Source organism: Sitophilus oryzae, unplaced genomic scaffold (genome assembly GCF_002938485.1).
Source record: "Sitophilus oryzae breed Bouriz unplaced genomic scaffold, Soryzae_2.0 scaffold_2008_pilon_pilon, whole genome shotgun sequence".
In the NCBI taxonomy this organism is placed as follows: domain Eukaryota; kingdom Metazoa; phylum Arthropoda; class Insecta; order Coleoptera; family Curculionidae; genus Sitophilus; species Sitophilus oryzae.
Genome location: NW_022146734.1, coordinates 1 through 12325, shown reverse-complemented (window position 1 = coordinate 12325; position 12325 = coordinate 1). Strand labels below are relative to the sequence as shown.

The window sequence follows — 12325 nt, the reverse complement described above, 5'->3', positions numbered from 1 at the left end:
GACCTAGTACGCATAATTGTAGGTGTCTTCACTGGAAACTCTCCCACGGGGGTAAACCTCGTAAGATGGAAAGTTTCCGACGACGACTACTGCAGAGAATGCGAAGAGGAAGAAGAAACCATAGAGCACCTGCTGTGCCACTGTCCGGCACTGGAATACCGACGCTTTAAAACTTTAGGGCAAGGTTTTTTGGAGGGACTAGAGGAAGCAGCAGAAGCCAACATCAGCGACATCGGGAACTTTGCAAAGAGCTGGAAGTGCTTTAACGCAAAGAAAGAATGAGAGGAAGGTTTGGTAAAACAATACAGGGGTATCGCAATGGGCCCAAGGCCTCCGAGTGAGGGATCAAATATGATCCCAAACCCCGGCAACCTAACCTAACCTAATAATTGGTCCCTAAAAAAGGTATAAACTCTGAAGGGCAATAAGTTGTTAAATCCTATGATATCTGCTTAGTAAATATATAGAATACACGGAAAGAACCTGATAACCACCAGCCGTCCAGTGCTCTCCTGTAAACTTAGTAAAATGGCGCTTATCATGTTTTTCCCCTGATGGACCCTTCATAATTATATGTAATATAGACAGTCCAACATTTTTGATTTTATAATAACTTTTGCTAACATTTTATGGTAGGTCCCTCGATATTAAATTAAATGGAAATTTTAAATAAAACTATTACAAATGTTTATGCCATAATCAAGATATGTAGGTTAATAAACATAATCCAAAAAAAAAACATATGTTATGTTTTTATTTTTATTGTATTATAAGCAAAACTTTGTCTAATCTCTAATCACTAATCAAAAATTATCTTCTAATTTTTTATCTGATAATAAATTGCATTTCTGCATTTCCAAGGAATCAGTGGCTATTAGGAAATTGAAAAAGCATGTAGCAATAACAATTTTTCTGATGTAGTGCAACATGTTTCCTGTAATTTTCCTAGCTATTCCTGTAGCTATTAGAAGTTTTACAATTGCTATTACTCCTGAAGAGAAACATATTGAACTGATAGTTGTCATATGCGTAATTATTGCATTTGTGGTGTTATTATTTGCAGGATATTTTTGCTGCGAAAGTATTAAGTAAGTTTTTTGTTCTTTAATATTATTGAACCTTTATAAAGCTTAATAAGTAATAAGTAATATATCTAATTAATACTTAGCTTTATAAATGTTTCATCATAACATAGGTGTGTCATTTATTGGTTAGTGCATTAGGATATTGATGTACTTAATAATTGACTTAAGTATATTAATTAAGTTTACTTAAACACAAAATACATGGTTTATAAGTATACATAACTACGTTCTTATAAAAATTTTAAAATACTAACTTTCTAAAAAATAATACTCTATATCTATGTATTCTATCTTCGATATATAAAATTATTTTTTGTTATAAAAGCCCTTATCTGATAAGTTGGACAAGTTAACATCTTTTTTGTTAATAGTTGTAAATAGATCACTTTTATATATTTAATATAACCGTTATAACGTAAGTCTCTATTTTACTAAATTCCTAAAATAAAGCAAGATAAGGTGATTTTTCTTCTCATTTAGTTGGAAAATACTTTAAACTTTATAGACACACTTATACAGTATAGGTATATGTTCCCGGATTGTCTTTACAAGAGGAAAAAAACTTTTTCATTATTGATATTTTGAGAATAATGCATTCTTCCTAAAAAAAATCCTTGTTCTAAAATGGTAAATCCCGTTTATACTTTTCCAAATTTCCATACACTTTTAGAGATAATTAATAAAGAACATGAAAATATAGTTGAATTTTTTCCTCAAGTCCTAAAAATCAAAACGCGTTTCTATGGTAACATAATTTCGTTTTCATTCTTTGATGGATTTTTATTGATAGAATTTTAATTAACGTCATATTTTTTGGTGATTTAAAATGTTAAATAGGCATAAAATTTATTTAGTTCAATCCTACAGAAAAGGTGATAATAGTTATCGGAAAATTGTAACTTTAACGACAGCAAATAATATGACGATAATCAAAATTAGTACTAACCTTAGGTAATAACCATCAATCAACGAATGAAATCTAAATTATATTACCGTAGAAACAACTTTTGATTTTAAAAATCAACCATAATTTCAAGATTTTTTAATTTTCTCTAAAAGGGTATGGAAATTTGGAAGAGTATAAACGGGGTTAATCGTTTTAGAACAAGCAAAAATGTTTATGAAGAGTGCATTTTACTCAAAATGTCAATAAAAAAAGTTTTTCCTCTTGTAAAGACAATACGGGGATATACTGTATAATAATTATTGTGGCAGTATAAAATATCTATATTTTAGTACAAGATTTATAGAGTTCTAATTTTTAAAATTTGCTTATCTGTAGAAAAAGGAGGGGCAGAAACAGAGACAAAGAAAACCAAAATAAAGGAAATGTAAACCATAATCAGGCAGTATATTGTAGGTGCAGACGTACTAAGTAAGTTTTTTATTCTTTAATATTATTGAACCTCTTTAAAGTAACGAGTAATATAATATCTAATTAAGAAAGTTAGCTTTATAAATGTGTCATCATAACATAGATGTGTCATTTATTGGTTAGTGCATTATGATATTGATGTACTTAATCGTTTACTTAACTATATTAATTAAGTTCACTTAAACACAAAATAGATGGTTTATAAGTATACATAACTATATGTTCTTATAATTTTTTTTAAAATACTAACTTTCTAAAAAATAATACTCTGTATCTATGTATTCTATCTTCGATATATAAAATTATTTTATGTTGTAAAAGCTCTTAACAGATATGTTGGACAAGTTAACATATTTTTTGTTAATATTTTTGTAAATAGAGCCCCTAACTTTTATATGTATAATATACCTGTCATATTCACACTTGAGGTAAATCTCTATTTCACTAAATTCCTAAAATAAAGCAAGATAAAATGATTTTTTTCTCATTTAGTTGGAAAAAACTTTAATGACACACTGATACAGGGCGGCGCACCTCATTTGTCTCAGTTGATTATACGAAAACGGAAGATGTAGAAACAAAATATTGTATGGGTATATGCGGGGAGGCAATGTGCACAATTTAAAATTATTTTGAAATATACAGGGTGCTTCAGAACTGAGATCCATACCAAATTTATATTTTTTCTTATGGAACACCCGGTTTTTATTTCATTTTTGGATCTTGGACCCAAAAAAAGACATTTATTATAACGACTGGATATGTTACTAGCGACACAACTAGTGATTTTATCTTGTGGGGAAAATTGCCTCTTGCCTTCAAGGGCTTATGTCCAAAGATCCAAACAGGAATGTTTCTGGTAAGCGTTCCTTTGAAAAACTACCTGTCCTATTTCGCAGAGCTAGTAACGGTGCTAGTAGTGTGGTTTATAAAAAAACCTATTGGCAGAAACCTGTCGTTGGAAGTGAATAAAATGATTTTGCCGTATTGGCTCTTTTATAGAAAATCCATAATCTACAAGACATCGTAAAATAAATCAAAGAACTACTTCTTCGTTTTTCTTGATAGAATAATATAACTACATATTTAATAAATAATTAAATAAAATATTACTTATTAAACTATTGTAGGTAAATTACATAAAAGTAAACTGGTATAAATTTAAATAAAGTCCATAAACTAATTTCGATTTTGAAAATAGCTAACTAACCGTCACTAGAAACTTGCCAGGACGACACTAGCCCTCTTGGTTGCCATTTTATTGTAAAATTGCTTTTTCCTCAAAATCTGAGCTAGATAGGTATAGGAAACCCTATTGCGTTATTTTTAAACACGGCAATATAAAATAACTATATTTTAGAACAAGATTTATAGTGTTCTTAAATTTTTAAATTTTGCTTATTTGTAGAAAAAGGAGGGGCAGAAACGGAGACGAAGAAAACCAAAATAAAGGAAATGTAAACCATAATCAGGCAATACAGATAGCACCGCATATTAAATATTAAAATAAATTACACCGTATGCTTTATTTCTAATAAACTAATAAAAATTGACGCAAAATTATCCTTTATTTTATTTAATAAAAGTCTATTTTTTCAGTAAATTATGTTTAACTAACCTTTTTGTAATTTTATATAGATTCCAAGTGTTATAATATTCTCAAAAGTGCTTTTTGTTTGGAAATGTAAACCAAAATCAGGCCCACACAACATACTATTATAGATATTAAACATTACATTGTATGCTCTATTTCTAATGAATTAATAAAAATTTAATAAAAATTAATATTTATTTTATTTAATAAAATGTATATTTTTTCAATAAATTATGTTTAACTAACTTTTTTGTAATTTTATGTATGTATTTAGTTTCAAAGTTATAATATTATAAAAAATGTTTTTTTTACTTTTGTTTTTATCTCTTAAAGACTCCAATGTAAGTAATGGAAAAATCTAGGCGGTACAGATATTCTCTTAATCGGTAATATAGTAATATATTTTAAAAAATATACTACGTTAGGTATTTTAAAAATTAATTAGTTCTATAAATACCGTGACATCTACTGATAAGCAATATAACTTAGCTTATAATATTTGTATAACAGTTTGTGTTTGTATTTAGATAAAATATAAGGATCAGAGATGGCGCAGGGGTATTTTCCTGTGCTGCCATCTAAAAATTCTAATCAGAACTTATCCGTCTTTTCTGATTACAGATTTCTACTGTTTCTTAGCTAAGTTATTGCTTAGCTCTCTAGATGGCAATACACAACATATTTTTTACATTAATATATTTAGAATTAGCCAGGATATTTAGAATTAGCGATACCTACCCAAAATTTGAATATATATACCTGGTATATATCCAGGGGTGGATGAGAAAGTGGAAACCGGCCTGGAAAAAACAAGCAATCGGCCTAAAACATATTTTATTTATTGATATATAAGTAAGGGTGTTTTTCGCTCTTTTGCCTCCGGTTTAAAAAGAAATGCCTTGATCAAAATTTTCGTAAAGAGCAATATTGGGTTGGACATTTGAATTTTTACTACAAAATGGTTCAGTTTTACAGGGTTCTAATGCTTTGTTTACATTATCGATAACGGTAATTTGATTTTGAATAGGCTACGATTTTGAGTCACGATTTTGAGAAACCTTAAGACTTCCTAATTCATTCAGTTCAGCTGACCCAATCCTCTGTGAAATACATTACTTTTAGCTTTTCGGGTATATACTTTCTTACACATTCTAGAATGAAATTCTTTCTTTTCTGCTACAGCAGCCTCCTCATGTACACGTGTTTTTAACTGAATGAACCGCGGTCGCCATTAAAACTGCAGTATTTTTTAGTATATTTATTATTTGTATATGTATAGTTGTTATCAAGAAACTTTTCCTCTATACTTTTCTACATTTGGCATCTTGTCTGATAATGCCATGACTCAAACGAAAAAACCTAGGCAATACCTAGGCAGTGGATATAAATGTGTTCTGATGTAATGCTATGTTACAATCCCTAATAAGAATATTTGGATTTTCAAGACATATTATCTAATCTAGTTTAAACCTTATTTAACTTTTCTCTACTGTCCCAGTAATTTTTAGCAAATTCATTTTAGCAACATTTTAAACAACAATTTAGACTTGGCTTTTAGTTCGTCCCCAATTCAAGCCAAGCATAGATATGTTTTCTCCGCCAACCGCAGAGTTCGCGTCAAATTCATCTACCTTTTTGCAAAGGGAAGCTTGAAAAATATTTCATTTAGATCGAGACTATTTAAATTTACCTAATGCTATTCATCCTTTTTGTTTGCTGCCAGTCAGTCATATTTATTAGTTATTAATATTTTAAATGACTGCAAATATTTTCAGGGGTGGTATATTTCGACCCCAGGAACACGTCTATGAGTTTTTTTTGTACAAAAAGAATCGAGCATTTTCTTTTAAATTTTCCTGTATATTTTAGAAAACTTTTTAGAACTTCTTGTTCACCGCAAATTTTCCCACGGTATAGTTTCTTAGTCTCTGATATTACGGCACTAAAAGAGATGCAAATACCGAAAAATTGAGGTGGTGATTTGTGAAATTTTTTTAAAAATAAATCTATTTTTTTAATTTCCAAACTTTAATAACTCGATTGGACTTATTTGAAAGTCGATAAAGAGAATATAGGTATCGCCCCATTGCTGCCAAAAGCCACTAACTTACTTTTTATTACTTCCGAGAAAAATGCGTCTAAAAATGAATTGCATTGCATAAAGATGTTATAGTTAGTAACTATTCGGTATTAAAATGAGACATAAATACGGCACCGGCTGTAATGCAAAAAAAATCTAGCTGTGAGCATCAATTAAAACGAAAATAATATTTGCTGGGAGAGATGCAAAATTTTATAACAATTTAAAATATATTTAACCAACATCAACACATTTAAACTATATCTAATAACAATAATAAATAGCAAACCAAGACATGAGATTTTGCTACAGGTGTTCGACATATCAACCGACTTCTGTTATGGACAGACGGGGCAGTTTTTGAACATATCTCGCGGAATTAATTAACTCAGTGGGGGTGAAAGATTCCTCTCATAACTGCTAAGTAATTCTAATTCTTGTCTAGATTATACGGAAGAATAAGGAACCTTTATTCTTCCGCAAATATATCCATAGGATTAGATCCATGGGCCTAATGGCACTAAGGCACCTTGTGTGATATTATCCAAAGAGGACTCCGTATCACTGAGAGATGGTGTAGAACTGTCGGGCTGAGTATTAACTCAGACAAAACCGCGATAGTGCCATTCACCAGAAAGCGAAGTCTGAAAAACTTGAAAAGAATCCAACTAGATGGAAAGGAAATACTGCCAACACAGGAAGTTAAATACCTGGGAATAACCCTGGACAGTAAACTCTTGTGGAACAGGCATATTAAGAACACTACCAGCAAAGCCATAAAGGCTCTCATGATATGCAGAAGACTGGCCGGAAATAGATGGGGCTGCTCCCCTAACATTTTGCTCTGGATGTATACCATGATAATAAGACCCACGATTACTTATGGAGCAGTTGCCTGGTACACAAAACTAGAGCAACGGACGGCAAGGCTAAACCTATGCAAAGTCCAGAGACTAGCATGCGTTTGCATCACAGGAGCCATGAGAACCTGTCCAACAGCAGCAATGGAGGTCATTCTAGATCTAACACCACTGCACATTGTCATTGGTAGATATGCCAATGCGACATTGATTAGAATGGTCACTAACGGAATTAGTACTGGGAGAATTGTCAGATCAGGGGCTTGGAACACCCTCATAAAGGAAATACCACTCCTGCAACTCCCAGTGGACGATATGCTAAGAACGTACAACTTTGAGAAACATCTCCATGTAGTATTGAGCAATAAAAAGGATTGGAAGAGCGAAACGCTTGCCCAGCAGTTAAAAGACCATACCATAACTTGGTATACTGATGCTTCCAAAACCAATACGGGAACAGGGATCGGAGTGTTTGGGCCGAGAGCTAAATACTCCGAACCAATCGGCACTTACCCTAGTATCCTACAGGCAGAAATCTACGCTATCGAAAGATGCATACAACTTATCTTAGATAGGAACTATCGGAAACAAGAAATAGCCACCTTGTCTGATAGTCAAGCAGCGTTAAAAGCGATCAACTCGAGTATCAATCAATTCAAGAAATTGGTCAAAGAATGCATAGAGAAGCTGAATAAATTAGGCAACGAAAACAAAGTCCTCATACTCTGGGTGCCTGCTCACCAAGGGATAGAAGGCAATGAAAAAGCAAATAATCTAGCTAGGAAAGGAGAGAACACTCCACTAACTGGACCAGAACCGTTCTGCTTTCCAAGTGGTAACCAACTCAAGGCGGAACTCAAGAACTTGCAAGATTCCATCCGCAACCTGGAATGGAAATCTTGCAACGGTCTAAGACACTCGAAGAAGTTTCTGAGGGCTTATGATCAAGAAAAATCACAGATCTTCCTGGGTTTAAGTAAAGAACAATCTTCGGATTGTCACGGGGTTTTAACAGGACACTGTCTCCTCAATGAACACCTCAGTAGATTGAAACTAAGAAGAAGCTTGGCGAATGCAGATTCTTTGGGGAAGATGGGGGAAACACCAGTACACCCTCATCACTGGAGTGCGCCGAGACGACAACCATTCGTGCCATGAATTTTGGTACGACTGATGTGGAGATGGAGAACTACCCTCTATAAAACCGTCCCAGATACTGGCTTTTGTCAAAGCCCTGGGACTGTATGATGAGTTATGACTCAAGAAAGGGGGACACAATGGATCTGTAAGGTCGCAGTGATTAACCCCCCTCCCACTCATTCTAAATTCTAAAATTCTAATCCATGGGCCCTAAGTCAGGCGGCCTCGACGGCCAACGGCTGGGATCTTGGTTAGCTATTCAATTAGTCTTGAAATTGGCTGCGAAAATTTGCTGATAACTTCAGCGTTCAGAGGCGGTGAGTCGTCTTGCTGGAAAAATATGTTTTTTAGAACTTCTTGTTCACCGCAAATTTTCCCACGGTATAGTTTCTTAATCTCTGATATTACGGCACTAAAAGAGATGCAAATACCGAAAAATTGAGGTGGTGCTTTGTGGAATTTTTTTAAAAATAAATCTATTTTTTTAATATCCAAACTTTAATAACTCGATTGGACTTATTTGAAAGTCGATAAAGAGAATATATCGCCCCATTGCTGCCAAAAGTCACTAACTTACTTTTTATTACTTCCGAGAAAAATGCGTCTAAAAATGAATTGCATTGCATAAAGATGTTATAGTTAGTAACTATTCGGTATTAAAATAAAACATAAATAGCCAGAAATCGTAGTTAATGACTTTTGCAATCGATTCTCCGCTTCAAAACATAGTTAGTGATTGAATTTGGTTTTTCGGAAAAATGTTAGTTAGTGACTTTTGGCAGCAATAGGACGATATTATGTTTATTTTATTGAGATCTACCAGCCCTGAAAATATTATTTGCACTTATAGACTCACGTTGTTTAATAAAAATTTTCAAACCGAACAAACAACAGATGATTATTAAAATTATAAGCATCCTAGAGAAAGACATTTTACAATAGTTATTTTTCAAATTGGTGTAAATTATACTGATGCAAATTGATTAGTTAGTTATGGAGTCACTAAGGATCTTACTTCACTTTAGTTAGAAGATTAACCATTTAATTTTTGCTAATTCAATATTTTTTGAGCTCTGATCGGGACCGGCCCTCCGGCCCACCGGCCCACCACCATCTTTCCACTGGCCCACCGGGAATTTTCCCGTTTTCCCAAATGGCCCATCCACCCCTGTATATATCCACACGTTCTAGGGTATATACCCATTGAGGAATATTGTAGATATATTCCGGGTATATTCCAGGTATTATACCGGGTATTAACTGCGGAGGTCCGAGAATCCCCTTATAAACTTAAGGTATTTACACTAACTGCACCGTCCATGTTGTGCTATCGTGTTATTGATAGAATTTATTGGCTATTATGCACTTTTCTATGCATTCTTTAACTAACTGGAGCTTTTCTGACTATTTATTCTGAGATGGTTTCTTTAGTGTTGAATTTAAAAACAAATTTTTGTTAAAATTTGTTAAGAGTAGGTCCCTTTAACAACAAAGCAAGATTCATTCAAAAGACTGTTCTGTACTTCAATATTTGAGTATAAACCGGGTATAATGGTATTTATCTAAATTCACAGGGTATATATCTGGTACAAGACGTTGGGTATTTATCGAAATTTCAATATACCGCCTCATGTCAACTTACCCCTTGATTCATTTTTAAGTGCAAAATAAACGTTTTTAATTTTTTTTTAATTATCGTTACTTTTTGATAGTATTCTTCATAATGACGAGGGGGCTTTGGTGATTATTGTTGTGTACGATTGAATATGGTTCTTAGTGTACAAGATTGTGCAAATGTCAAGGATCTTGTTGAAGATGGCCGAAATTATGAATATTCGCTTGGTCCTTGAAGAAGAATGGGAAAACTTAACATATTTGCAGCCTCATTAACAGTATGAACTAAACCAAACCAAACCGACGTTTATATAGACCACAAATATAGACAGTTATAAGACAGATATAGACAAGTTTTTTTTGTTTGTACCCTTAGTTATTAGAGTTATTTTTTTATTAATATCCTTTATTGTTAAGTGTTACTAATATTCATTTAAACCAAGCCTGTATGGTCAATTTTTAACGTTTTTTAAATTTTAATACAGAGTTATATTCAGTGTCTATATGACATTACGACAATAGCCACAATCCAAAGCAACCTCGTGATATTAAAAAATAACATCATAAAGTAACGACAAATGAAAAAATTGCAAGTTGTTGGTGGCAAGTTCATGGCGCTCTTAAAAAATAACCAAGGCGCATGTGTTGACATGAGTCAAAAAACAAAATGCTCAGAAGACATGGTTGTAGGCATGGATTGAAAAATAATGTTTTCGGAAAAGTTACTCACGAAATTATTGCACAGGGTGTTTTAAAGATAGGGTAAAAACAACCCTTCAATTAATTCTATATAATAAGCCAAATACTAAAATTTATAAAAAACTGCGTTTATGAATTAAAGTTGATGGATTTATATATACAGTATTGCTAAAAAAATCATGAAAATAGAACTAAAAGTAAAAAATACACATTATGATAAAAAAAATTCCGTTGCGTTTTTTTTGCATCTGAGTTTATAATAGATAGAATGAAAGTAGTTTCAAAAAAAGTTAATAATATACAGAGTGTTCCATTTAAAATAACAAAGATGCTACCACTTTTAGTATGAAGCGGCAACACTGTAACGCTGAAAATAATTGACAGATGGAGCTGGTACCTATATACAAAAATCCAAATTTAAAAAAAAATCTTACCACCAGTTTTCCATAACCGTCTAACCTACCATGGCCGTGAATCAACCTGTATAAGTAGTCTTAGTCTATTATATATTTTCTATAATAGGTAATAGAAAATGTGCGTTTTTTGTATATGTATACAAACCGATGATAAACCTTTGGCAGGCAAAGGATCACATAGAAGGTTCAGTACTTTTTCGAAAAGGATACAAAGACCTTATCTATGAATACGACTGTAGAATTTAGTCTAGACATAAGAAGAGAACCTGGATTAGATCTGTATAAGTCGCAGTGGAATAGACCGACAGTCACAATCATAAAATTTATTTGTCTCTTTGTTCTATATTTCTACCAAAACTGTTTGGGTACAAGAACTACACCGTCTCGGAGTTGATCACAAATTTACAGCAGTGTTCTCTGCTCACTTTCATTTTTTTATTGGTCTAATTGAATCGGCCGAATTTTACTTTCCCTTCGAATAAAAAACCGAAAGTAGCTTAACACTGTATGTTTTATTTATGGACGGCATGCGGCAGGACGATTCTTGACTGCCTAATGTCTTGAAAATCTAATCTACAAAGTAAGTATTCTTTATATGAACTGTACATACATATCAGATTAATTTTATTCTATTCGTTTGATAAAGTTCGATTAAAATCAGGGAAATATTAGATGAGCAATCTTTTTCTAAAATATTATACAGGGTGAGTGTTCTACGATGTTCTTTATGGGTATCTCGGAAATTACTGATGGAGCTAGAGAGTCGGTTAAATGGGGAAAGAATTGCAGTTTTGTAAGGTCAAATATCGGATTTTTGAAAAAGTTATTGTTTACTAGATGCAGCCTGGATCCGCCCCTGTATCGTACAAACAAATGTCTTTTTAATGGAATTCGTAACGCGCAATTTTTTAAGCTTTCGGATATAGGCTATAATATGTTTTGATATAACTTATATGTTTCTTTATAATATTTTTTTTCGAAAAATTACTGACTTATAGTCAATTATTCTTATCTTTTTTGGATAATTTCACTTAGTTGGCATAGTATTCTTATGCTATGCAGAAAAACTTATAGAAAGTTTTATTAAACGGTTATTTTCATTTTGTTTTATTAAACAAATTAAAACTTAAAAAACTAATATTACTACATCCACTTTAAGTTATTTCAACAAATGCTCACACGACTTTATTAAACTTCTCCCGTACCGCCTCTCCGAGTAATAAATATAAAGAAATATAAAGAAATAAAACAAACGTTTCTTGATTCATATTGTATAAAACAGAATACTGCCAAAAAATCTGAAGTTAGGAATTTAATTGTACAATAATTCGAAAAATCAAAAGAAAATCAAATCGTAAAATCACAATAACAGCATCTTGTGTCAGTTATAAATCAAATTAGTGACAGATATTGAAAATTTCATTGTTCATATTGGCAGTTTTGGAATTTTGTGCATTCTGGT

The 12325-nt window shown here is 32.3% G+C and overlaps 1 protein-coding gene across 2 annotated transcripts; it reads left to right on the top strand.

The window, feature by feature from the left end:
• Nucleotides 1–382: 382 nt before the first annotated feature.
• LOC115884052 lies at nucleotides 383–4023 on the top strand. 2 transcript variants are annotated; one of them, XM_030902502.1, is made up of 3 exons: nucleotides 383–1088; nucleotides 2368–2460; nucleotides 3869–4023. In XM_030902502.1, exons 1-3 carry the CDS (start codon nucleotides 928–930, stop codon nucleotides 3963–3965), a joined length of 351 nt encoding a protein of 116 aa, XP_030758362.1. In that variant the 5' UTR covers nucleotides 383–927; the 3' UTR covers nucleotides 3966–4023. The 2 variants fall into 2 exon arrangements, with proteins under 2 accessions (XP_030758362.1, XP_030758363.1); XM_030902503.1 differs by lacking the exon at nucleotides 383–1088 and adding an exon at nucleotides 1911–2036.
• Nucleotides 4024–12325: the final 8302 nt, after the last annotated feature.

Excerpts from the sequence above, each read along its gene's own strand:
- LOC115884052 (XM_030902502.1), top strand. The coding sequence starts at position 928 with ATGTTTCCTGTAATTTTCCTAGCTATTCCTGTAGCTATTAGAAGTTTT. Across the intron at positions 1,089-2,367 it reads TTTTGCTGCGAAAGTATTAA|AAAAAGGAGGGGCAGAAACA; the intron begins GTAAGTTTTTTG and ends GCTTATCTGTAG. Across the intron at positions 2,461-3,868 it reads TGTAGGTGCAGACGTACTAA|AAAAAGGAGGGGCAGAAACG; the intron begins GTAAGTTTTTTA and ends GCTTATTTGTAG.